This window comes from Sinohyriopsis cumingii, chromosome 2 (assembly GCF_028554795.1).
Source record: "Sinohyriopsis cumingii isolate HCF-2022 chromosome 2, ASM2855479v2, whole genome shotgun sequence".
Taxonomy (NCBI): domain Eukaryota; kingdom Metazoa; phylum Mollusca; class Bivalvia; order Unionida; family Unionidae; genus Sinohyriopsis; species Sinohyriopsis cumingii.
Genome location: NC_142962.1, coordinates 93,125,696 through 93,149,336, shown reverse-complemented (window position 1 = coordinate 93,149,336; position 23,641 = coordinate 93,125,696). Strand labels below are relative to the sequence as shown.

General features: G+C 31.1%; 1 protein-coding gene across 9 annotated transcripts in view; it reads left to right on the top strand.

The window, feature by feature from the left end:
- Positions 1-23,641, top strand: part of LOC149805378 (uncharacterized) — a 145,111-nt gene that overhangs the window by 76,411 nt on the left and 45,059 nt on the right. For all 9 annotated transcript variants that reach the window (XM_089949846.1, XM_089949845.1, XM_089949844.1 and 6 more), the window contains 17 exons: positions 306-409; positions 3,252-3,413; positions 4,863-4,906; positions 5,371-5,396; positions 5,792-5,910; positions 7,320-7,493; positions 7,942-8,003; positions 11,980-12,102; positions 12,437-12,471; positions 14,657-14,754; positions 17,245-17,406; positions 18,044-18,093; positions 18,688-18,716; positions 19,248-19,357; positions 19,833-19,988; positions 20,303-20,355; positions 21,342-21,455. In XM_089949846.1, coding sequence (XP_089805972.1) covers positions 306-409; positions 3,252-3,413; positions 4,863-4,906; positions 5,371-5,396; positions 5,792-5,910; positions 7,320-7,493; positions 7,942-8,003; positions 11,980-12,102; positions 12,437-12,471; positions 14,657-14,754; positions 17,245-17,406; positions 18,044-18,093; positions 18,688-18,716; positions 19,248-19,357; positions 19,833-19,988; positions 20,303-20,355; positions 21,342-21,455 — 1,621 coding nt within the window. The remainder of the gene's footprint in view (positions 1-305; positions 410-3,251; positions 3,414-4,862; positions 4,907-5,370; positions 5,397-5,791; positions 5,911-7,319; positions 7,494-7,941; positions 8,004-11,979; positions 12,103-12,436; positions 12,472-14,656; positions 14,755-17,244; positions 17,407-18,043; positions 18,094-18,687; positions 18,717-19,247; positions 19,358-19,832; positions 19,989-20,302; positions 20,356-21,341; positions 21,456-23,641) is intronic.

Genomic DNA, 23,641 nt, shown 5'->3' with positions numbered 1-23,641 from the left:
TTTGCATAGGCCCAGCATCTTGATAACTGATGACTGACCAATCTTGTACCTAAAATTGTGCTGAAGTTTAAAGGGGAAATTTTTTAAGTACTATGTATAAGAAAAACTGTTATAAAAACAGGGTATCAAATCCATTTCATGCCAGGGACTTCTCTGCCATTTAGTAAATATTAAATATAAATTAAGTCATGTAGTAGAGAAAAAAACTTAAAACATGTTTAATCACCAATTATCAAAACACAAACATGTATGTATGTGACATGTTTGTGTTTGTGTTTGTAATCCAGTGTCATTTTTATTCACAGTCAATCTTTACGGATATGTTCATTCCGAAAGAGATGGTGTGTGTCAAGAGTAAACCTTGTGTTGTTCCATTTGTTGTGTCAGGAAATTATCCTTTTCCAAGCAAGTACGTCATTTAATACAAAATACTTCTCATTTCATTTGTATGCTTTTGGACGTATTTCCTGACAGTCATCAAAATATTTAGCCTGTACAAAGGCTTATTACATTTCCTTACAGTTGTGATGCCAACACCACTACATTTACCATTGTTGTATACTTTTTAAGCTCTTTATATTTAAAGCAGATGATTAGTTGGCCCCAAGCAAGTTATGTGTGCATACAAAAATCTATCCCTACATCAAGCCAAGTTCAAATAATAAAAAAGTGCTTTGTCGAATTGTACTTAAATGTTCATATTATCCTCATAAAACAATGTTCAAGATTCTTCATATTTTCTTGTTTTGTTTCACTTAACAAATTTGGACCAAGTTTGAAGATAAATTATTGACTGGGAAGCATTTTGCATCAGGCTTCATTGATGAATTTTATAATTAAACACATTAATTAATTTTTGTTCTTTTTTTATAAATGTCACCTCAAAATAAGTAACTTATATCTGTATGGAACTATCAATTAATTTAATCTTTAATCCTCCCTAATTAGAAATGAGATATCAGGTTAGGCTTCCAGTTAGAGGTATGATTACAGTTGTGTTGATTATCTCAGGTTAGGCATCCATTTGTGCACAATAAAACAATACTGAATTGTACAGAAATGATTTAATACATATTGTAAGAAATGTATGATACATGAGTATAGGCATTCATCTCTCATTCACTCTCTCCTTTTCTCTCAAACATGCCACTATTCAATACCAATGTTCTAAAACATCAAACTCCTAACTAAAATAACTTCAATACTTAATTTAAATATTTACAAATATTTGGCTCTCTCTCTGGGGGTTATTCATGGGCTAGAATCTGAATGTAAAAGACTGATTCCCAATGAGTGCAAGGCTGATTCTAGCATTACAGTGTATTCTGGGCTGATCCCAGCATTACAGTGTATTCTGGGCTGATCTCAGCATTACAGTGTATTCTGGGCTAATCCTAGCATTACAGTGTATTCTGGGCTGATCCCAGCTCAGGTAGATTTGGTGTTAGGCTGATTCCAGCCCAGTGTAAAAGATTGATTCCTAATCAATGCTAGGATGATCCCAGCATTACAGTGTATCCTGGGCCGATCCTGGTTCAAGTAGAATTGGTGTAAGGCTCATCCCAGCTCAAGGGAATATGTGCTAGGCTGATCCCAGCATTCAGCTATATTCTGGGCTGATCCCATCTTCAAGCAAATCTATGCTAGGCTAATCCCAGCATTATTGTGTATTCTGGGCTGATCCTAGCTCAAGGGTAATTGGTGCTAGGCTGATCTCAGCATGAAAGTATAATCTGGGATCATCCCAGCTTCCATAGACTGTGCTAGGCTGATCCCAGTTCAAGTAAAATCTTTGATGGGCTGATCCCAGCATTCAATTGTATTCTGGGCTGATCCCAGCTTAATTAGACTATGTGCTAGGCTGATCCTTAGTGTGCTTATGTATTCTTGGCTGATCCCATCTTAACTAAATCTATGCTAGGCTGATCCCCATATAAGAGTGTATTCTAAGTTGAACCCAGATTGTGGAATAGAGCTAGGCTGATCCCAGCATGAAGAAAATATTCGTATATTTTTCCTATTTAAAACTAAAAGAAATGTATTTAATGGGCATGACCTTTACATTATTAGTAAGTTTATGAGTATCTGATTGGGGAAAAATATCCTCTCCCATGGTAGCCCCATGTGCACGAATGACGTAAGGGTAAAACCCATGATGAATTCATTTATGAGTGATGATTGGGAGGGCCAGCACAAATCCATAAGAAAACTTTGATGTGGAGACTCTAAATCCCTTGTTTGTACCTTTGAAAGCCAGAGAGGTGAAACTACATTTATTGTCTGTACCTTTGAAAAACCAGAGAAGTCACTGATAGCATGGTACTCTATATGATCATGCAATGTTACGTAAGATTGCCTAATTTGGTTGGCTCTTTGAATTCTTCTGCCAATGCCAACCAGTAGGAATAGTTCTGCTCATACCCCCATAACCCTCCAACAGGCGCCATGAAGACAGCAAGTAAGAGGCTAATAAGTCTCTTGCATAATTCCGTGTCTGCCTCTCAGATTCAAGGTACATGTACATAACCCCTATCCAAGTGTTAGCAACTGACTAAGCCTTATAATTTGGCATTACATCATCTTACCACACCACCAATTCCTCCCTCAATGGTCTTTATCAGACAAGCCCCCATTGCAACACTGGCAGTGTGTACCTACAATAACTCAAGATCATCAAGTTACTGCATAAACTAAAATTTGATAAATTATGATTTTAAAAGTACATGTATTATTACATATTGTGTTGGAATCTCATATTACATATTACATATTGTGTTGGAATCTCATATTACATATTACATATTCTGTTGGAATCTCATATTACATATTACATATTGTGTTGGAATCTCATATTACATATTACATATTGTGTTGGAATCTCATATTACATATTACATATTGTGTTGGAATCTCATATTACATATTACATATTGTGCTGGAATCTCATATTACATATTACATTTTCTGTTGGAATCTCATATTACGTATTGTGTTGGAATCTCAGCCAAGAGATATGATTATAAATTGTGTCGCAATATTTTTAAAGTACACAAGATGCATTCAGAAATAAATTTATACATGTATGTTTTATTCAAGAAAATTGCAGTATTTTATCAGTACTAATAAATGCAAATCAAAAGTATGCTAATAACACCTGTAAGTAAGCAATATTTTGATGGCCTACTGCAAAATGCACATGAGCTCTTTATAAGTACTGTTTTTTGTATAGTTGTGTTTTGTTTTATTTGTAGACCTACTGTCGATGTAGGTTATGTAAATCCCTCAATAGAAATCAATAGCATTAAGCCACTGGAGAAGATTTCTACAAATGGAACATACACTTCAGAGATAATGTTTATGCCAACTGTACCTGGATACCAGATAATGTGCCTACAGACACTACGTCAAAACAGGCAAGTTTATGCAACACATATTATAAATGCAATAACAGCAACATCTTTGTTTCTCTTGCTCGAATTTTAAATCAATATAAATGCCATCTTGAAATCATAAAAAGAAGTCAATGAAATCTGTATTCATCATAGCTAAAATAAAATATGCAGTTGTTTGCAAGAATTATTCTTGTCAGATACTCATAAAAAATAGCATTTATTCACTATAAAATTATTTTCTTATCAACTGGTAATATTTGTAAGCCTATTAAATGTTTCCATGCCATTTAATTTACAAACTAACATATGGTCAAAAAAGGGTATTTTCAGCATATTTAATTTGCAGTTTTTATGTTTAGATCATTGAAGAACTCTTAAGGGATGATTTTAAATTATGGTGTTAAAACAAAGTTTAAGATATAGAATACAGTATTTTTATTGCATACCAAAGCCCAGAATTATCTGGGAGTATGAAATTCAGATATACATGAATTTCAATGGTGGTAAGACTCTATGGAAGAAATGACACGAAGTATGTTCTGGAATCATGGCTGTAGTAATTGTTATGACTCCAAGGTATTAAACTAATTAACAGAAAAACTAGCAAATTTTGTAAAATTCAAAAATTAATTTATATGCCTAGAATAGAAAGTGAAATTTTGAAAGCACTAAGAATATTGTTAATGATATCCCAGATTGTCCTAAAAGTTCTATCACATATCCAGATGCATAGAGTTCAAAATTAATTCCAGTGGCTTTCCATATAAATTCCAATATTAAATGTGCTGATGTGCCTGCAGTTTTAAATGTGCTAACGTGCCACTGGCCTGGAATGTGGCAAAGAGTTAACAGTCTTAATCTAACACATTAATATAATCCAAAAGGTCCTTGAAAGAAAATAAAATAATTCCAAAATAATGATTTAGTCCATGAAGTATTAATGAGCACATTGTAATTCTAATGAATTATTTAAATAAATCAAACCACCCACATTAAAACCTGAACACAGTAAGACTGATTCCACTTCAGATGTTAAGTTAATAATAAATATTTATGAAGTAAACAGCCTTAATATAGAAAGTTAAGACACAATAATAGAGCAAGTGTGTAGGTCTCTTTCCTTTCTAAAGCATTCAAAGTTATCAACAAGAGCAGAAATTTGAAAGTGAGAAACTAATGTCCTGCACTCATATACAAGTAAAAATGTTACCTCCATTAATATTGATCTGAATATTTCATCTATATCCATACGGAACTGTTAGCTGTATATTATTATATATTATGACGTTTGCAAAATAAAATGTCACTAGCAAGGTAGACCACTATCATTATCTTAGAAAAAGGTCTATTACAAAACACAGATATATATTATGTCAAGGAAAACTATCATATATATATATATATATATATATATATATATATATATATATATAATGTTTCAATTATAGCTCAAAGGACATTTTTTTGCAGGATCAACTATGATGAAATCTGCTTTAAGATGGATGTGAAACCTGGTAACAATATACAGAGGCTATCAATTTCTTTTTCTGCTAATTTATTTTAAATGTTTTACAAATCTTCCATTAAGGAATATATAGAATGGGTGAAATTCTTAATATTATTATTATTATTATTATTATTATTAGTTGCTTCATTTCAAAAGGTCAATCAACATTTACTTAATTTAAGCATTTCAGCCACAGTTTTATATACCATATCTTATAATTTTAAACAAAAACATCTCCTGTAGAGATCTACATGGATCTTAATGGTTATACTTGTATTTTTTAAAAAGTAATTAGTGCATGAGAGATTTAGTAATAACAATCTCATAACACAAGAGAACCAGATTAATATTAAATAACTGTTGGCTGTAACCTTCTGCTTAGCAATATATATATATATATATATATATATATATATATATATATATATATATATATATATATATATATATATATATAATCTTCCTTTCCAGATGCATTCCTTCTATATGGTGAAAAGGTTAGCGATTTTATATTTTAAATTTCCAATTCAGTCATGCAACATTTGATTGATGCAATTCCATGTAGAATTCAATCTTTTTAATTTGTATATATTTAATAATAGAGATATAAAAAAATAAGTAAAATTATTCTCAGGATAACTAATTAGATTTTTTTTCATTGTTGCTTTAGCAGCACACAGCTATAATATGATTTAAATTTAAATTTACATTTAGTATGCCTGATATTGACAAATTCATTATATTTCACTGATAAAATATATCTTTGTAGCTTTTTACAGTCAGTCTTCATCTTGTCTGTGTGTTTCTTTTTTTTATTGACATAAGATCACAATGATAATTGATACATGTGATAAATATTGGTTGTTTTATATGCAAGATTTTACTGTTGTAGGACAAACCACATTTTACTCCACCCAGTATTCCACAGTATTCCACAGTTGTGTGTAAAGTTGGGGTAACATGTCACATGATGTTTACAGTGTCTTCGGGAAGGTCTAACATGAATACCTGGTTGGTATATTGGTTATTGTAAAGTCTGAACTATGAATCAGGACCATAAGGTTTATATTTGTCATATATTTTGATAATCATTTATAAGTGAACTATTTTTATTCATATCAAACTGCAAGGAAAGCTTGGGCGTAAAAATGCCTAGAAGTGTGTGTGTGTGTGTGTGTATGTGTGCACACATGTGCATGTACATGTACTTGTATTTGCATGTGTATGTTTTCTTACGATGAAAGACACATCGGATGAATCATAGGCTAATTAGAGAATATTTAGGCATATATAAAAGCCACAGGCTAAATATAGAATAATTAGGCAAATACAAAAGCCACAGGTTTTATAATCCTAGTATGTTTTCTACTTGATTTCACTATGGTTTATAACTATTAAACTATGTGCATTTTTTGTTAAAAAAACACATCAACATCTTTGTGGTCAATTCTGATAGTTATTTATTTCCATGAATAGATATGTCTGATTCCATGTCAGTTTAATGTACATGTACTCTTCCAGTTTTTAAATGGTCCCTCCATATTGAATGTTATTTTGAAACATATCCTGATAAATATGTGAAAATTTTGAATGTATTTTAATATAATTTGCAACTTGTACAACACCATATAAACAAACATACTTTTATGTGTTTTTGATAATCACTTTAATATTTATGGAAAACTTTTAAGTATGTCATCAATAGATATAGCTTATAATCTAATTAATTAAGAACCTCATGGTATATGTTTGTAGGGTTTCAGGTGGCTGAGTGGTCTAAAGTACTCTCTCTCTCCCCACAGACTTCCCTGTGTTCTCTCCTTATGCATGAGAAAGTGAGAGGGAGATCAAGGGGAAAGCACAGATAATTTTGATCAAATTGTTTCCAATGTTTAATTCATTTAGAAAACAGGGATTATTAATACTTGTTATTTCATTATTTTATTACATCATTAATGATTAATCAGTGGAAATTCATCACAGATTTAGAGAATATAGAAGCGATGAACTACTGTTGAAACATAACCTAATTTTGAAGCAATATTTATATGTGCATACTGAGGCATAGTAGGCAGATAACAGTCTGAGATACTTCCCGGGTTCCTCCTCCACCATTTACACTGGGTGTCATGTATAGCCTATCTTGTGCTGAAAAATGGCATTAAAACCTACAACAATAACAACAACACACAAACACATTGCAATTTTTTTGTGTGTGTAATTTGAAAGCTTCATGCTTCATTATGATCTAAATTTTCTTATGTTAACATCTCAATGTGAGCAGGCAATCGAGAAAAAAATACTATCTTTATATTAAATAAAAATGTATATAAAAACACACACACACACTGCAAGTGTATTATATTGCTGTTTGATGTAAAGTTATCTTTAAATTGACCCTTATATTTCTTATTATCTAGTTCATCAATGAAATTAGTGGAGGGTCTAACGGAAAATTATCACATCTTCTCTGATTGTGAGAACTGTATAGATGGGCCAGCAGCTGTTAATAATTGTACAATGGACTTAGTTTTCAACCCAACAGCTTCACAGTTGACAAATCACCACCTGTGTTTGGAGGCCCAGCTCAAGTGGTGGGTACTCTCGAGGTGTTGTTTACAACTGCAAGATACATATGAAAACATCACCTCATACCTAGAATTAATTGATTTCTGATTAATTTCTCAGCATTTACCTAGTAATTAGTATTTATTTCAATGACAATTAATCTTATTCAGTAAATGATCTTAAGATATTTCATATTACAGGTATTTTGTTTCAACAAATTATTTAAATATGCAGCCAAAGAAACTGTTCTGGATCAATCACAATGTGTGTAATGTATTTTATCAGGTAAGCAGATTTTACTTCACAGTAACCATAAATTCACTTTCTTTGTGTTCAAAATCATTTTTAAACTTTAACATTATCGTCCATGAGTAAAACATTCCTTTTTCCATGTTTGTATTAATTTTTCTTGAGTGACATATTTAAAGTATTTTTAATATGATGATGTTACAAATTTTAATAAAACATTCACAGGAGAGAGGTAATGGGAGAAATACGTTGCTTTGATATAGAAGTGGTCAGTGAAAACTTCAATTGTAAGTACATGGTTCTGATATTCATGTATTTTTCTCTTGTTACAGCAATTCATGATCATTCAGTAATTTGATAGTACAATCAAATAGTCAGTGTCGTCAGTGTCATATTGTTACTTATTGGTACGATGATTCTTTTAAAATATTTGTCAACCCTTGGATTGATTTGAAGGATTGAATTGTTTTGGAATCTACTTTCCTTTTATAAAAACAACTAGTATACATTTAGATGTCATGCTGAGTGTGGACTGATCTAAATAAAAGTGGTAAATGAAACCAGTCATTTAATGACTTTGATAAGACAAAACAAATCATTTAAGGATTGAAGAATATATAAAAATTTATGCAAAACATGGACAAAGAGATAGTCATTAAGTTTAGGAAAGTTTCACAACCTGCTAATGAACAAAAATCTATGCAGAATGCCATTTAACTACACATTAGATATATCATTCAGCACAGGAATGCAGGCACAGACAGTCATTACAATGCCATCAGTGTGGTAGCTTTGGACACAAAGCCAAAACTCACACTAGATTTATGGAATAGGAAAAGAGCAATGAGGCCATCTCAACTCCACAGGAAGACTCTATTCAGTGGGAGGACCAATCTTTCTATCAAAGACTGTCATATACACCAGGCATCCCTTGTCAAAACAAATTTGATCCCCTTGCTGATGGATGTTCTGAATGTGGAAACTTATGAGCTACTTGTACATATTCAAATATGACTGATGTTCAGATTTATACAATGATTATAAAAGTAGAAAATGTAGTTGTAGAAAAATTAATTTTTATACAGTAATGATAGTTGTAATGATGATCAATGTGAACAGAGTTTTAATACTTTTAATGTCTCCTTGAAAGCCTCTAATAGCATTGATATTAATCTCATGAATTTATGAGTTTCTAGCAAAGGTTTACACATAGATCATTTAAATATTCAGGGTTTTTGTGGAAACATTGATCAAGTGAAGTTCCTGCTAATCTCTCCAAATAATAATATCTATTTATTTTGGACTCTCAGAAACAATGTTAAAGGAAAATCAGGGAGAAAATTTCTTGTATATCAATTTCTTTGACAAACCTTATTGAAAGGATAGGAATGGAGGTGGTGTTGGGCTCCTTGCGTATGTTAGAACCGAGATTATCTGTAAAAGACGGGAAGACCAAGAAGCACAGGAAATAGAATCCATTTGGCTACAGATCACTCCAGGAAAAGCTAAGCCCTGTTTAATAGGTTTTGTATATAGACCCCCATCATCACATACTGGTTGGTGCGAATTTTTTTAACTTCAAGTCGATCAAATTTCAAATGAAGAGAAAGAATTTTATAATTATAGGTGATATAAATAGAGACCTTCTCAATGATCAAATAATAGGAATTGGATGAATTGTAAATGAACCCACCAGAGTAACTTCTACCTCTAAAACACTTATAGATCATATTTATACTAATACAAAAGAAAATGTTTTGGAAATAATGGTTCCAAAAATTGGTATAAGTGACCACTTTGCAATTTTTCTAACACGTAAAGTCAATGGCAAATCAACAAAAAATAATATCCATAAATCCATTACTTATAGATCTTTTCAAAACTTTGATACTGTTAAATTCCTAGAAGATCTGAAACAGATTCCATCGAATACAGTCCAAGTCTTTGAAGATATTGATGATGTTTTTGATACATGGGCAGATCTGTTCATCAGTATAGTGAACAAACATACCCCTTTAAAAACACACAGGATAAAGAAAGACCACCAACCAGGCTGGACCTCCCCAGAAATTTTAAAAGCAATAAAGCAAAGAGATCAACTAAAATCAGTAGGAAATCAAACTGAATATAGAGTTTGGAGGAATAAAGTTAATAAAATGATACATCAAGTCAAACAAGCACACTACAAAAAAGTGCTGGATGAAAACCAAAATAACCTGAAAGCTATCTGGAAAGTGTTTACAGGGTTTGGTGCAGGCAAATGTAAGAGTAAAACTGAAATGTTATTCCTCAATCATGACGGCATTTATGCTAATAATCCAACTGACATCTCAAATATTTTTAACAACTTTTTTGTTCAAGTTGCTGAGAAACTTAAAGAACCTAAAACTTAATCTGATCATCTGGAATTCAAACATTTTTGTGCTAAAAAACTACAAAATAATATAAAATTTTGAAATTCCTGAAATGAGTCCAGAATTTGTGCTGAAATATGTTTAAAAAATGGATTGGATTGGACCAAGGTTACTAAAGCTAGTTGCACCTGCAATTGTAGAGAGTATAGCTTTCATTTGCAATGAAAGTATTAAGTCTAATAAATTTCCACAAACATGGAAAACTGCCATGCTTATACCATTGCATAAAGCAGGAATAAAAGATGATGTGAATAAATACAGACCCATCTCTATTCTTCCTTGTCTCTCCAAATCACTAGAAAAACACGTACATGATTCTGTTTGAACACTTATGATCTTATTCGCCAGAATCACTCCTGTGAAACTGCACTTGTATCTTTGATTGATAAATGGCTGAAAGCATTAGATCAAGGAGAAATGGTAGGCAATATTATGGTTGATTTTTGTAAAGCTTTTGATCTTGTAGACCATGAAATTTTGCTTGAAAAACTAAAAATCTATCAATGCAGTGAATACTCCCTAAACTGGTTTACTTCTTACTTAACTGATAGAGTGCAAAAAGTATCTTTAAATAGTCAACTTTCTGAAAGTAAAAATATTAATTGTGGAGTACCACAGCGCTCTATCCTTGGACCCCTGTTATTCATTCTGTTTATCAACTATTTACCTCTTAAGATTAGAACTTCAGTTTCTTCCACTGACCTCTATGCAGATGATACTACACTGTCTGAGATGGGTAAAACCAAAACAGTACTTGAAAATAACTTACAAGATGCTTTCAACAGACTTCAAGTATGATGCAAGGAAAACAGTATGATCATAAATACAGAAAAAAACAAAAGCCCTACTAGTTACAACACAACAAAAACGAGCAAGGCTAGATAGTGACAAACTCCAGGTTCTGTTTGACAATGTGAGCCTCAGTATGACCTCTCAAGATAGAATTCTTGGTGTATTCATAGATAACAATCTTACTTGTCTATTCACATTAAACATGTTTCAAAAAAGGTTAATTCTTATCTTTGGCTACTGAGGAAAATCCAAACATACATTCTTCTTCAGTATAGGGTCATCTTTTATAAAAGTTATATCTAGCCATATCTGGACTACTGTAATGTAATTTGGTGTAATACCTCTAGTTTAAACATAACAACACTTTTAAGACTCCAAAAGAGGGCTTGCCATTTAATTCTAGATCAATGTATAAACAAGTTTCAGGATGCAATGAATTATATAAAGATTTTAACAATACATGTAGAATATTTCTTAGAAAGGGCAAATTGATCTATAAAGTGTCCAGAAAAGACATTCCTGTCTATCTATAAGCAATGTCTTTCACCACAGAGATGCTGATGGTACTCCAAATTTAAGGTCCATAAGAAGTAAAAGTTACATTATACCAAGGCCAAAGAAGGAATTGTTTTAAAAAAGTTTTCAATATAATGGTACACTGGTATGGAACAACATTTCCAGTGACATAAGGCAGGCTCCTAGCATTTCTTCTTTTCATAATCAATGTCTTAAATGGATGAAATCTTTAGAAAATTGAACAGTTATAGTACAAAAAAAGACAGCATGCATTTCTGTAATTTTGCATCATTTTAATGGTTGAATTTTTCAATGCAGGATGATATTTTGTTTTATATATGTTTATGTTTTCACAGATGCCTGTGCATGTATTCCAGGCTTGATAATTTGAATTTTAAAATTACTTAATTCTTTAGTGTCATGTTGTATATACTGTATATATTGTACATAACAGATAGAAGGCCTCAAGGTAGATTTGTTCTGTAACTGAGCTACCTTCTCTAAATAAAGTCTTTATTATTATTATTATTATTATTTCCAGTAAAGGGCCCCTGTGCCACCCTGCACTGTATCAATGGTGGATTTTGTGATGCAGGCAATGCTGGAATTGGATACCCCGTTTGTCATTGTCCAATTGGATTCTCTGGGAGAACATGTGAAACTGGTAATCCCCAAAATAATAGCATATCAATGCTTTGTCTGTCATTTCTCATGCAAATAAAAGTATTTCCTTTAGAAGGGTCTCTGTCATTAGTTCTCTCTATCTGCAAAATAATTTAGCTTTCCTAACATGCAAATATGAGAAGGAAAATTTGATATAATCTTATTTTGTAATAACCAATAACATATAGGATGAAAACTGCATATTTTTATTTGATACCAAACCTTTCCATTTCAGATTTTGCACAATGTGATCAGAAATAAAAGTTGTCATAAAATGGAAAATAGGTCTACTGATGGAAAATTCATATATTTGACAAATTGCACTTTTGTTTCAGTTGGATCACCTTCCATTAGTAATAATACAAACAGGGTAAGTATCAATCCTATACAATAATAATAATAACTTATGTGCTGGCTTGTAAGTAAAGTGAAACTGTCAACATCCAGATCTGCCATAGCATAAAGCAGGGTCTATGTTGCTTGTTCTACTGATTACTTCAAGTCAACTGGACAGACCCAGATTGGAAAGCACATTATTCAATGGCAGATCTGGGTCTGAGCAGTTTGTAGTTGGACTCATCTTATAAGAGAGTATATACAGTATTAATAATACAGTAATAATAATGTGGACTTAATACAGCCCCTTATTTTTAGAAGCTCTAAGTGCCTTGCAATAATAGATAACACATAAAAAACATATACAAAAACAAAAACCATGAAATTACAAACAAAAAATTAAATCAATATATTTATATTTGACTCAAAGATAGAAAATCTATAAAATGAAAAACAATAATATGTGTTTCTCTTTAAAATAGGAAGCACCCTATTTGCACACAAAGTTTTAGGGATGTAAGAATAAAATCTTTAAACGTTCATAAAAGAGTCAAAAGTTTATTATAAAAAATATAATAAATGCTGAGTTGAATATGTAACAAATCACCATTCATTGTAAAAATTATATCTCCTTTACACATTTGTGAAAGTAAATAGTAACTGTTTATTTTGCAATGTTTTGTACATTTGAGAAGATTTTTGTCCTTTTACCCAATCTACTATTTTTAAACTAATCAACAATCACTGTTTAAATTAATCAACTTTCAGGTGTTTTGTTCAGTTTCTAAGTAAAATTAGCCATATTTCTAATAGCAGAAATTATTTTGATGCAAAGTTGATTTGTTCATTTAAATCATTAAAACAATAATTATTATTATTATTATTCGTGCATAGTATATGAAATGCTTATTATTTGTTTTACAATAGATTCCTGGAATAGTTCTCATCATCATCATCATTATCATCATTATCATCATCTATGTGAAAGATAGGCTAGGCATCTGACAGTAAGGTATATTATTTAAACTTTTCAACAACAGTAATATTTTAGCCGTATTTAAACATTTGTCATGCCACTTCATGCAATACAAAATATAACATTTTTTAAATGATCTGTCCTCTAACATATTATTAGATTCATTGCTTAAAATGCTCATAAAAACTCTAGACACGTACAGAATCCAATAAACTATAGTTTACCAGTTGGAGAGTTAAACAAGTACAGTTGACAGACACAAGGTCTGGAATAATTTTCCACTTCCTTTCTCTCTCAAAAATAAGAAACAACAGAAATTATTTAAAGAGGAGACAATTTTGGCTGTCGGAGAGATTGTAAATTATTTGAATGTGTGTGTGTGTGTGTGGGTGTGGGTGTATAAAACACAGAGTTGATATGAAATTGTCAATGGAGTTAAATAATTCTACATGAAAAGATGAAAGGATCAACACAAACAAATTGCATGCATGTTATATTTTTCATACAACAATCACTGGACAGAAGTAACTTTATTTTGGTGTGTAAGAAAATAATAGGAATTTTGAAAATTAGCAAACTGAAAGTTAGAAGTTTTAGAAGAACAATACTTTCCCTTGTAATAAATTAATTCAACACACACACACTTACACACACACATCTTAAAACGTTATTTCAAACATGCAGTGAAATAACAAAAAACTTCTTTAAAAGGAGACAGATATTTTGTATTTTTTTTCTTTCTAGTTGTGAGCTATTACATATGCAACTTGTGAAGCCATGACATTCACTATATTAAGCTGTCTACCCTTTGATTTAAAGATGGAGATTGTTGAAGAGAAATTTTCTTCTTTTATAAGGGTTTATTTCTACCCAAACTTGCATAGTTAGACTGAGGATGGTCTTATTTAAGTACACGTCATATTTAAAAAAATAGTCTGAAGTGGCAGATGTATAAGAAAGGTGCATATGTGGTGGGGGTCTGATCACTGCTGGTGGATCTCAATATAGACTAACTACATTTTAGTTCGCAGATCGCTGACAAGCTGTGACAGTTTGACAGTATGACATATAAACACATCTGAAAATGGCATGCACAATTTTCAAACCATTTTAAATAATTTACTTTAAATGTGTGTTTCTTTGAAATATTTAGAATAACATTAAATACAGAAAAATGACTTATGGTAGACAGGTCAGTATGCATAACCTAATTTTAAACCCATGTTAGTACTTTGATTTGTAGCTGTCAGTTGGGAACCTGGCGCTACCAGTGGAAATCAACTGTGACTATAATGAAAGCTGCTTTATTCCTTTCCTACTACTTGGACAGTCACATAATATGTGAGTTATTGAAAAGTAATTTTAAATAATTGCTTAGAATCTGATTGAATAATTGCATTGTTTTATTTATTGTAGAATGTGTATTTTCAGATTAATTTTAAATGATGTCAGCATATAATATTCATAAATTGCAGTGGGTTCTTAATATAACAACCTTGTCTATGTCAAAACATCATAGTCACCATGTTATTACAACAATCTTGTTTATGTCAAAACAATGTAGAGTGTTAGCATGACAACCTTGTGCATGTGTAAAACATAATTACAGTGTTAGCATAACAACCTTGTGTATATCTAATATATTTACAGTGTTAGGATAGAAACCTTGTGTATGTCAAAACATCATAGTTACCATGTTAATGTCATAATCTTGAATATGTCAAAACATCATAGTTACCATGTTAACATAACATTTTTGTGTATGTCAAAACATCATAGTTACCATGTTAACATAACAATCTTGTGTATGTCTAAACATCATAGTTACCATGTTAACATAACAATCTTGTGTATGTCAAAACATAGTTACAGTGTTAATATAACAGCCTTGTGTATGTCTCAAACATGTTTACAGTGTTAGGATAGAAACCTTGTGTATGTCAAAACATCATATTTACAGTGTTACCATAATAACTCTTGTGTATGTCTAAAGCATCATATTGACAGTGCTAGCATGACAACCTTGTGCATCTCTAAAACATATTTACAATGTTAGTATACCAACTTTGTGTATGTCTACAAACCATATTTATAGTGTTAGTATAACAAGCTTGAATGTGTCAAAAATATCATATTTACAGTGTTAACACCTTTGTGTATGCATTAAACATCATAGTTATAGTGTTAGCATAACAAGCTTGAATGTGTCAAAAACATCATATTTACAGTGTTAACACCTTTGTGTATGCATTAAACATCATAGTTATAGTGTTAGCATAACAAGCTTGAATGTGTCAAAAACATCATATTTACAGTGTTAACACCTTTGTGTATGCATTAAACATCATAGTTATAGTGTTAGCATAACAAGCTTGAATGTGTCAAAAACATCATATTTACAGTGTTAACACCTTTGTGTATGCATTAAACATCATAGTTATAGTGTTAGCATAACAAGCTTGAATGTGTCAAAAACATCATATTTACAGTGTTAACACCTTTGTGTATGCATTAAACATCATAGTTATAGTGTTAGCATAACAAGCTTGAATGTGTCAAAAACATCATATTTACAGTGTTAACACCTTTGTGTATGCATTAAACATCATAGTTATAGTGTTAGCATAACAAGCTTGAATGTGTCAAAAACATCATATTTACAGTGTTAACACCTTTGTGTATGCATTAAACATCATAGTTATAGTGTTAGCATAACAAGCTTGAATGTGTCAAAAACATCATATTTACAGTGTTAACACCTTTGTGTATGCATTAAACATCATAGTTATAGTGTTAGCATAACAAGCTTGAATGTGTCAAAAACATCATATTTACAGTGTTAACACCTTTGTGTATGCATTAAACATCATAGTTATAGTGTTAGCATAACAAGCTTGAATGTGTCAAAAACATCATATTTACAGTGTTAACACCTTTGTGTATGCATTAAACATCATAGTTATAGTGTTAGCATAACAACCTTGTGTATATCTAAAACATCATATTTACAGTGTTAACACCTTTGTGTATGCATTAAACATCATAGTTATAGTGTTAGCATAACAACCTTGTGTATATCTAAAACATCATATTTACAATATTAACACCTTTGTGTATGCATTAAACATCATAGTTATAGTGTTAGCATAACAAGCTTGAATGTGTCAAAAACATCATATTTACAGTGTTAACACCTTTGTGTATGCATTAAACATCATAGTTATAGTGTTAGCATAACAACCTTGTGTATATCTAAAACATCATATTTACAGTGTTAACACCTTTGTGTATGCATTAAACATCATAGTTATAGTGTTAGCATAACAAGCTTGAATGTGTCAAAAACATCATATTTACAGTGTTAACACCTTTGTGTATGCATTAAACATCATAGTTATAGTGTTAGCATAACAACCTTGTGTATATCTAAAACATCATATTTTACAGTGTTAACAGTCTTGTGTATGTCTAAAACATCATTTCATTGTTAGCATTAACATAACAACCATGTGTATGGTTAAAACATGTAGTTATAGCATTAACAACCTTGTGTATGTCTAAAACATATTTATGGTGTTAACATAACAACCTTGTGTATGTTTAAAACACAGCTACAATGTTAGCATAACAGTCTTGTGTATGTCCAACATATCTCAGCTACAGTATTATTTTTGAACGTCTTTGTTCATTGTGTATGTTCCAAAAGTGTTACTCATACCTTCACATGGTTATTTATCTGACTCAATCATGATAGAATTTCTAATGACATGTTTGTGTACAGCCCCATCATTCTAAATTTTCCAATGATTTTGAAACATCATTATGTTTTAGTCCCTTTGTGGGACGTGGGCACGTTCCTCCAACCATTGCTGTGGAGAAACTAATCATTAACAGCACAGACTCCATGGGTAAACAGTTTCAGGGGTATTTGCAAATCAGACCAACAGGCAATGCTACTCAGCCTGTCTGCATTCAAAGCAAGGCAAACAGCAGGTGAGTTTAACTTCCATAATTCAGTATAAACTGACCTTATCACAAAATATTTATAACTTCTTAAATACTCTTATTTATTTACATTATCCCTAAATCTGAGATTTTTAAGTAGTTGTGCTTGATGACAATTAGTTCAGCGTGTAAATTTAATAAATTTGGTAATTATCTATACGTTTTACTTTCTTTCTTATTCATGTTCAAAGTTATCATATAGCTCATCTTGAACATGATCATTTGTCTTTGTGTTTAAAACTTGCCGAGTTAATAAGGTCTCATCAGCAGTCACTGGTGAGATGTGATTTGTCAGTTCTGCTATTAAAATATCTCTTTGTTTTTTGTGCACTAAGTGATAGAATATACAGTTATTAACCTTTTGTCAAGGTGTGTTTGATGAGTGTGCATGTTAATTTTATAAAGGGTACTAAGGAAGTTGAAACCATTAATGACATTGTGATTTGCATGCACATTGGCTGTGGAAGATTTACTGGCATGTTAATATCATAAAGTACTGAAACAGCCATACAAATATCATGTAACATATTTGTAATGGCTGTTAATGTGTACTTTTTGTCTCTTTTCATGTTTAATTCCATTTTTTGTTTCATTCAGCTCTATGTAAATTGCTCTTCCTTTCCAGTACTAGCCTTGTGTTGGAAGAAATTTGCTTCAAAGTGCGAGTAGGCGAAGGTTAGTAAAATTCTTTGTTCAAATAATTTATTTGCTGCAGGGATTGCCATGTCAATGACACAGTTGTTTTGTCAATTAGTAGGTTGTGTATGTGTTCATCTATCTATACATGTGAAGGAAATAGTTTTGTTGCATGTGAATACATTCAGAAGAATATTTTGTAAGTTGCTCTTTTTCAGTTTAGTATTTTGGATACACCCTATAACAAAGTGAAAAACTTTATGGGCCAAATTATCATTGTCATTTACAACTGCTGTTTTATTTCAAGTGCAGAGAACATCATCAGGTTCTTCCAGTGAACATGGAAATTAATTCTAATATTCGGAACAAGGATCATTTCTACATAGAGAGTCTTGTGCTATAGATTGATTCACTTTCCATAAATACTTTTTAGAACATTTAGCAGCATTGAAAACCTGAGATATATTTGATTTGATCCCATGGTATGAATGAAAAAGCAATGAGTAGTAAATGAAAATAGTTGGGTAGGGATTGCTTGTGGTGCATTATTTTTTGGGGGGATTGCTTGTAATATGTTATTTCCTTTTCCTTTTGGTCTCATGCTTTGCATTGTCTATTTGTATTGCATTGCAGGACAATTTTATGGACCTCCAGTAGACAAGGTAATTCATTTCTGCTTGATTTCAAGAATCGGATCCAATAATAGTCAGGACTGGATTGTAGAATTTGAAAGAAATTAACAGCAATAGGTATTATTTTACAAAATATAAGTACCGGTACCTCAGATGCTTAGATAATCAGTTCTTTTTTCTGTTGGATTTTTCTCTCATATTCTCTCCCACCTGCCATGTGGTCAAGTCCAATAATGTAAACTGATGCTCATTTATCCTGTTGTAAATTATTTCTTTATATTTTGAACCAATAGTTCCATTCATTGTCATATAAATATTGAAATATATTGTATTCCATTTGCACTCTCATATATAAATAAATTTAAAAAAGTTTGTGACCATTTTGGATTGTCTTTCAAAAGTGCATACTATCAATGACTTTGGTTGACTCAGAGCTTGTCCCATTTCAACTACTCAGTTTCTTCATTCCATATTGATATATAATTTTAAGATGTTTGGCTGGCATCTATATCAGAAAGATTACAACATTTTAATAAATTATGCCAACAATTTTTCTTTCAGTCACGTCCATACTACATTGACCCAACACTCCCAGATAGATCCACTGTCCTGTGTAAAACTGGATCAGAGTGCCACATTTTGATGTATACATCCAAGACAAGTTCAAATTGGTACAATCTATTAGTTTTATTACAGAAAACTATAGTGTACTTACAAAGTAACATGATTATAGTTGGGGATAATTTTTAATTATATTTAAAATCATGTATTGTTAAAAGTTACCTAACTTTTTAATATTTGTAACTGTATATAATAGTTTTATTTCAGCTTTTCAAGAAAATAATGAAGATTTTTTCTATTCACTAACATGGAAATAAATCATTAAGCTAAACTTTTAAGAAATGATCCAACAATGTCAATATAAAGAATGTTTCTTACTGTATTTTGTTGTTTTTATTTTTATTTTTGGTTTTCTCCTTTATACTTCTTATGAAATTCAAGGGGTGGGGAGTGAAGTGGAGAAGTTAAAATAATGATTCAGTTTGTCAGAATATGCTAAAGCTGTTCTTAACGAAAACAGGGCAATTGTGGACTTTGAGATATTTGTTAAAATGAAGAAATTTATTGTTGAAAACTGACTTTCAGCCCAACTGTGTCTGAAACACAGGACTACACAGATGGTCTGCACATATTTTTAGCAGCTTCAAGGAATGGACATGACTGTGTAGCAGATATTTCCTACATTCCACAAAAAAACATCCAGGGTCAAAAGAAAATATGTCTCCAAGTGTCATTTCCTGGGTTAGTAAAGATTAATTAAAATAATTATTTAGGGATTAACAGGGTGTTTACTAATCATCATTTTAATTAATTAATTATTTCAGTTATTAAATATATAAAATTAATTAAAAAATAATACAGATTACAATGAATAAATAAATAAATAAATAACACACTAGTTATTTGCAATAAAGTTCAGTGTAAAAATATTTTGCCAAAGACAATATATTCTAGCAAGAATAAGGCAGAATGTAATATTTGTTTAAAATAATCTCTTATTCCATACTTTTAAATAGAAAACATACACAAATTTTCAAGAAGTTTATGTATTTCAGATTGAAAGGAGAGGTTAGGTGTTATGATGCGATATCCCTTGAAAAAGCTAACTGTAAGTTTGATAAACAAAATGGCAAAGTACAAACCACATATGCTTTAAAATATATTATTGTTAGCATGTTTTATATTGCATGTTCTTTTCTTGATTTATACAAGTGTGTGTGTCTGTGTGTGTGTGATTTGGATTTTGAATGTAGCTTTAACAATTTTTCAGTCATATCACTACAATGTCTGCGGTGTGGCAATTTATAGTGATGTCTAGCACTGGGGCATAATGTCACAGACATGTTGCATCAAGTACCACCCAGTCATAATATCCTGACACCAGGCTGACCAGTCTTAATGCTAACCTCTTAATGCTAGCAAGGCAGCTGTCAGTACCATTTTTTATATATAAGTCTTTGGTATGACTTGGCCGGGGTTTAAAAAATGTGACTTCCACATCCGAAGTGGATGCTCCAACCACTAGGCCACCAGAACAGTATGTATACAAGTAGATAGTTGTTAATATATAAGCATATAGTATGTAGTTTGGACAAGTTTTGTTGTTATTTGTTGTGAATTTCATTACCTATTATGAAGCTGGAAAAAATAAAAGTAACTGCTAGGAGTTAACACCAAAAATAACACTTCCATTTGAATTTGCAGCATTGCAAAAGTAATTTTCCTGAAGTCAAAATTTAGAAAAATAAGAAACCATTCTCTAGGAGGTGTACTGATCTCTGTGTGGATATTCCTGATATAGTAAGAAGTGTTACAGACACATTATGAACTGCTAAACATACTTAGCATTTTCGATTGTAATTTTATAATCTTGATATGACTGTATTTTTATCACTGTTTGTATAATGTATTATGTCCTATTTGTTGTCTAGAGCAATACATAATCTCAATTGGACCTTGTGCCATCTTATTTTATCTTAACAGTTTCTGTTCAAAATCATGCAACCATTGGACAAAATCAATAATTACACACACATAAGACCATCAAACTCAGTCTTTTCTGTGCTCAAATCCATTTGGATATCTTTTTAATAGTGTCATCAGGCCTGTGTATTAACAAGGAGTGTAACAATGGTGGGCATTGTAACTCCAATTCCCAGGAAGCTAGATGTGTCTGTAGAGTTGGCTATGGTGGAGACTTGTGTACAGGTAAATAGCTTATGTGTCAATCAGTTCTGATACAAATGCATATAAAAAGAGATGCATAAAAAACCAATATAGATGAAAAAGAGCAGTTGATTAAATGATGTTGGATTGTGCCAGAAAGTTTTAAAATGATTGACAATAATGTGTCAGCAGTCTTTATCATTTAAATTACTAGATGAAACCTCACTTCTGACCTACAAAGTGTAAACTGACAGCACCTCCAAATGGCTTGACGCATATGCAACAAACACCACTTAAAAAAGATAGCCGTCTTGTTTGTAAAATATGCATTTTAAATGTTTGTGTTTTCACTCAAAATACTGCATATGTGGAAGCTGATATACATTGTGTAAATTAGGCTTTCACATAGATGCAAAGAAAAGAAGAATGAAGAGATTTTTAGCTGTGAAAAAGATGTTTAGTAGAAAAAAGATTCTGGCATTATTAATTAAGTCGAATAAATATTTTCATCTTAATTTGTTTTTACAATATATGCAAAAGATTACATTGTGTTTATTGATTGTATTAAACAAAATTTACAACTCTGAAAACAACCATTTTACTCACAAACCATTAAACATGTTTATTACTGCACTTTAAGGTGTGACAGTGATGACTTCATTAACATACAGAGATTTTTATTGGCGTTTAACAGACTAAATAAATGTCTACTTTCAAATGCAATAAGTCTTGTCTCAATGTATACTACCTTTATCTGGTCTACAGACATTGTGTCAGATAATAATAACATGAATCTAAAACAATTTTAAATAGTTTTAAATAACTTTAACATTCCTCCTCATTATAGTTTGTGATGCATAAATGGAAAAATCAAATGGATATTAATAATAATAATAATCATTGGGAATTAATTAAGATGTAACTACTGAAGAAAATATGATATAACTGATTGAAATTTCATAATTGGAGAATGGATAGTAAAATTAAAGATGTTTGCTGGACTTGTTTTCTTTGCATGATAGAAATGGATTAACTGACAAAGGTATGCATGATAGCTTATATACCCTTGAAATGTGTATGAACAAAGTTGAAGTAAGTATAACAGCAAATAATGATAATGAATTAAATATTAATGTCATGTGCTTGCAATATTATTCATCCATTAATACCATATCTGAATTATAGAGTCAGTAGACATAGAACTATACAGGTATTTATTGAATCAGATATAGTTTGTGTCTGTTTGAAGCCAAATGACTTGTAGATTTCTACTTAATCAAAACAATAATAAAAAGTTACTCCGATGGCTGCTATACATGTTTGCCAAACTGTCTGACTGTTGTTTATTTGATTTTCACGCACTATTAATGGTCATTACAAGCAAATGAAAATATAGAGATATTACAAACTGAATTAAACATGGAAATATGCATAGTGTGTCTTTTACTTGGGAATAGAATAAATGTTAATTAAAACTGAATTCATTAATTATGTGAATGAATCTATACCCCAGGTTTAAATTTATTTTTGCCTTATCAACAGTTTATAAATGTATAATACAAATACTATCTAATTTACAGTAACAAAGAAATCAGGCTTATTCACACTATATTCTGTTGTTGAGGATTTTTATGATTGAAATTTAAATTAGATTTCCATGAAAACAATCAATTTTTGAATCAAAGCTAAAAGATGAAGACCATCTTTACAGTTTCAAAAGAATCCTGGACATACAGTCTATACAACTACAATATTTCAAATTTGGATTTAATGTACTTGACCATGATACTTCACATATGCACGATGAAACCAGGAAGTAGTGTCAAAATTTGATACAGTTTAAAGAATGTCAGCAACAGCACAGCAGCAGTATTGAGAAATAATGTCCAATCATCTAGCATTTTGTAGGAAATATCAAATAATCTCAAGGGTAGAAATAAATAAGAATTATACATTATAAAACAATAAAATAATACTAGAATAGCAAAAGAAAGCTTTAGTGCTAAACAAGAAAAGAGCAAAGCCGCTCAATTACCAAAATATAAGATCAATTGCACAAGGTTCGGTTACTCGGTATAATAATTTGAACAATCTTTCTGCTCTCTATTTTTCCACTCGTACTGATTCTACTTTGTAAAAAGAGCTAACCAAACCTCCTCCCACAAAACAAGAACAAAAATCTCCAAATAACCCAAACATTTTGATTTTGGCCTGCTTTCTGATGTGAA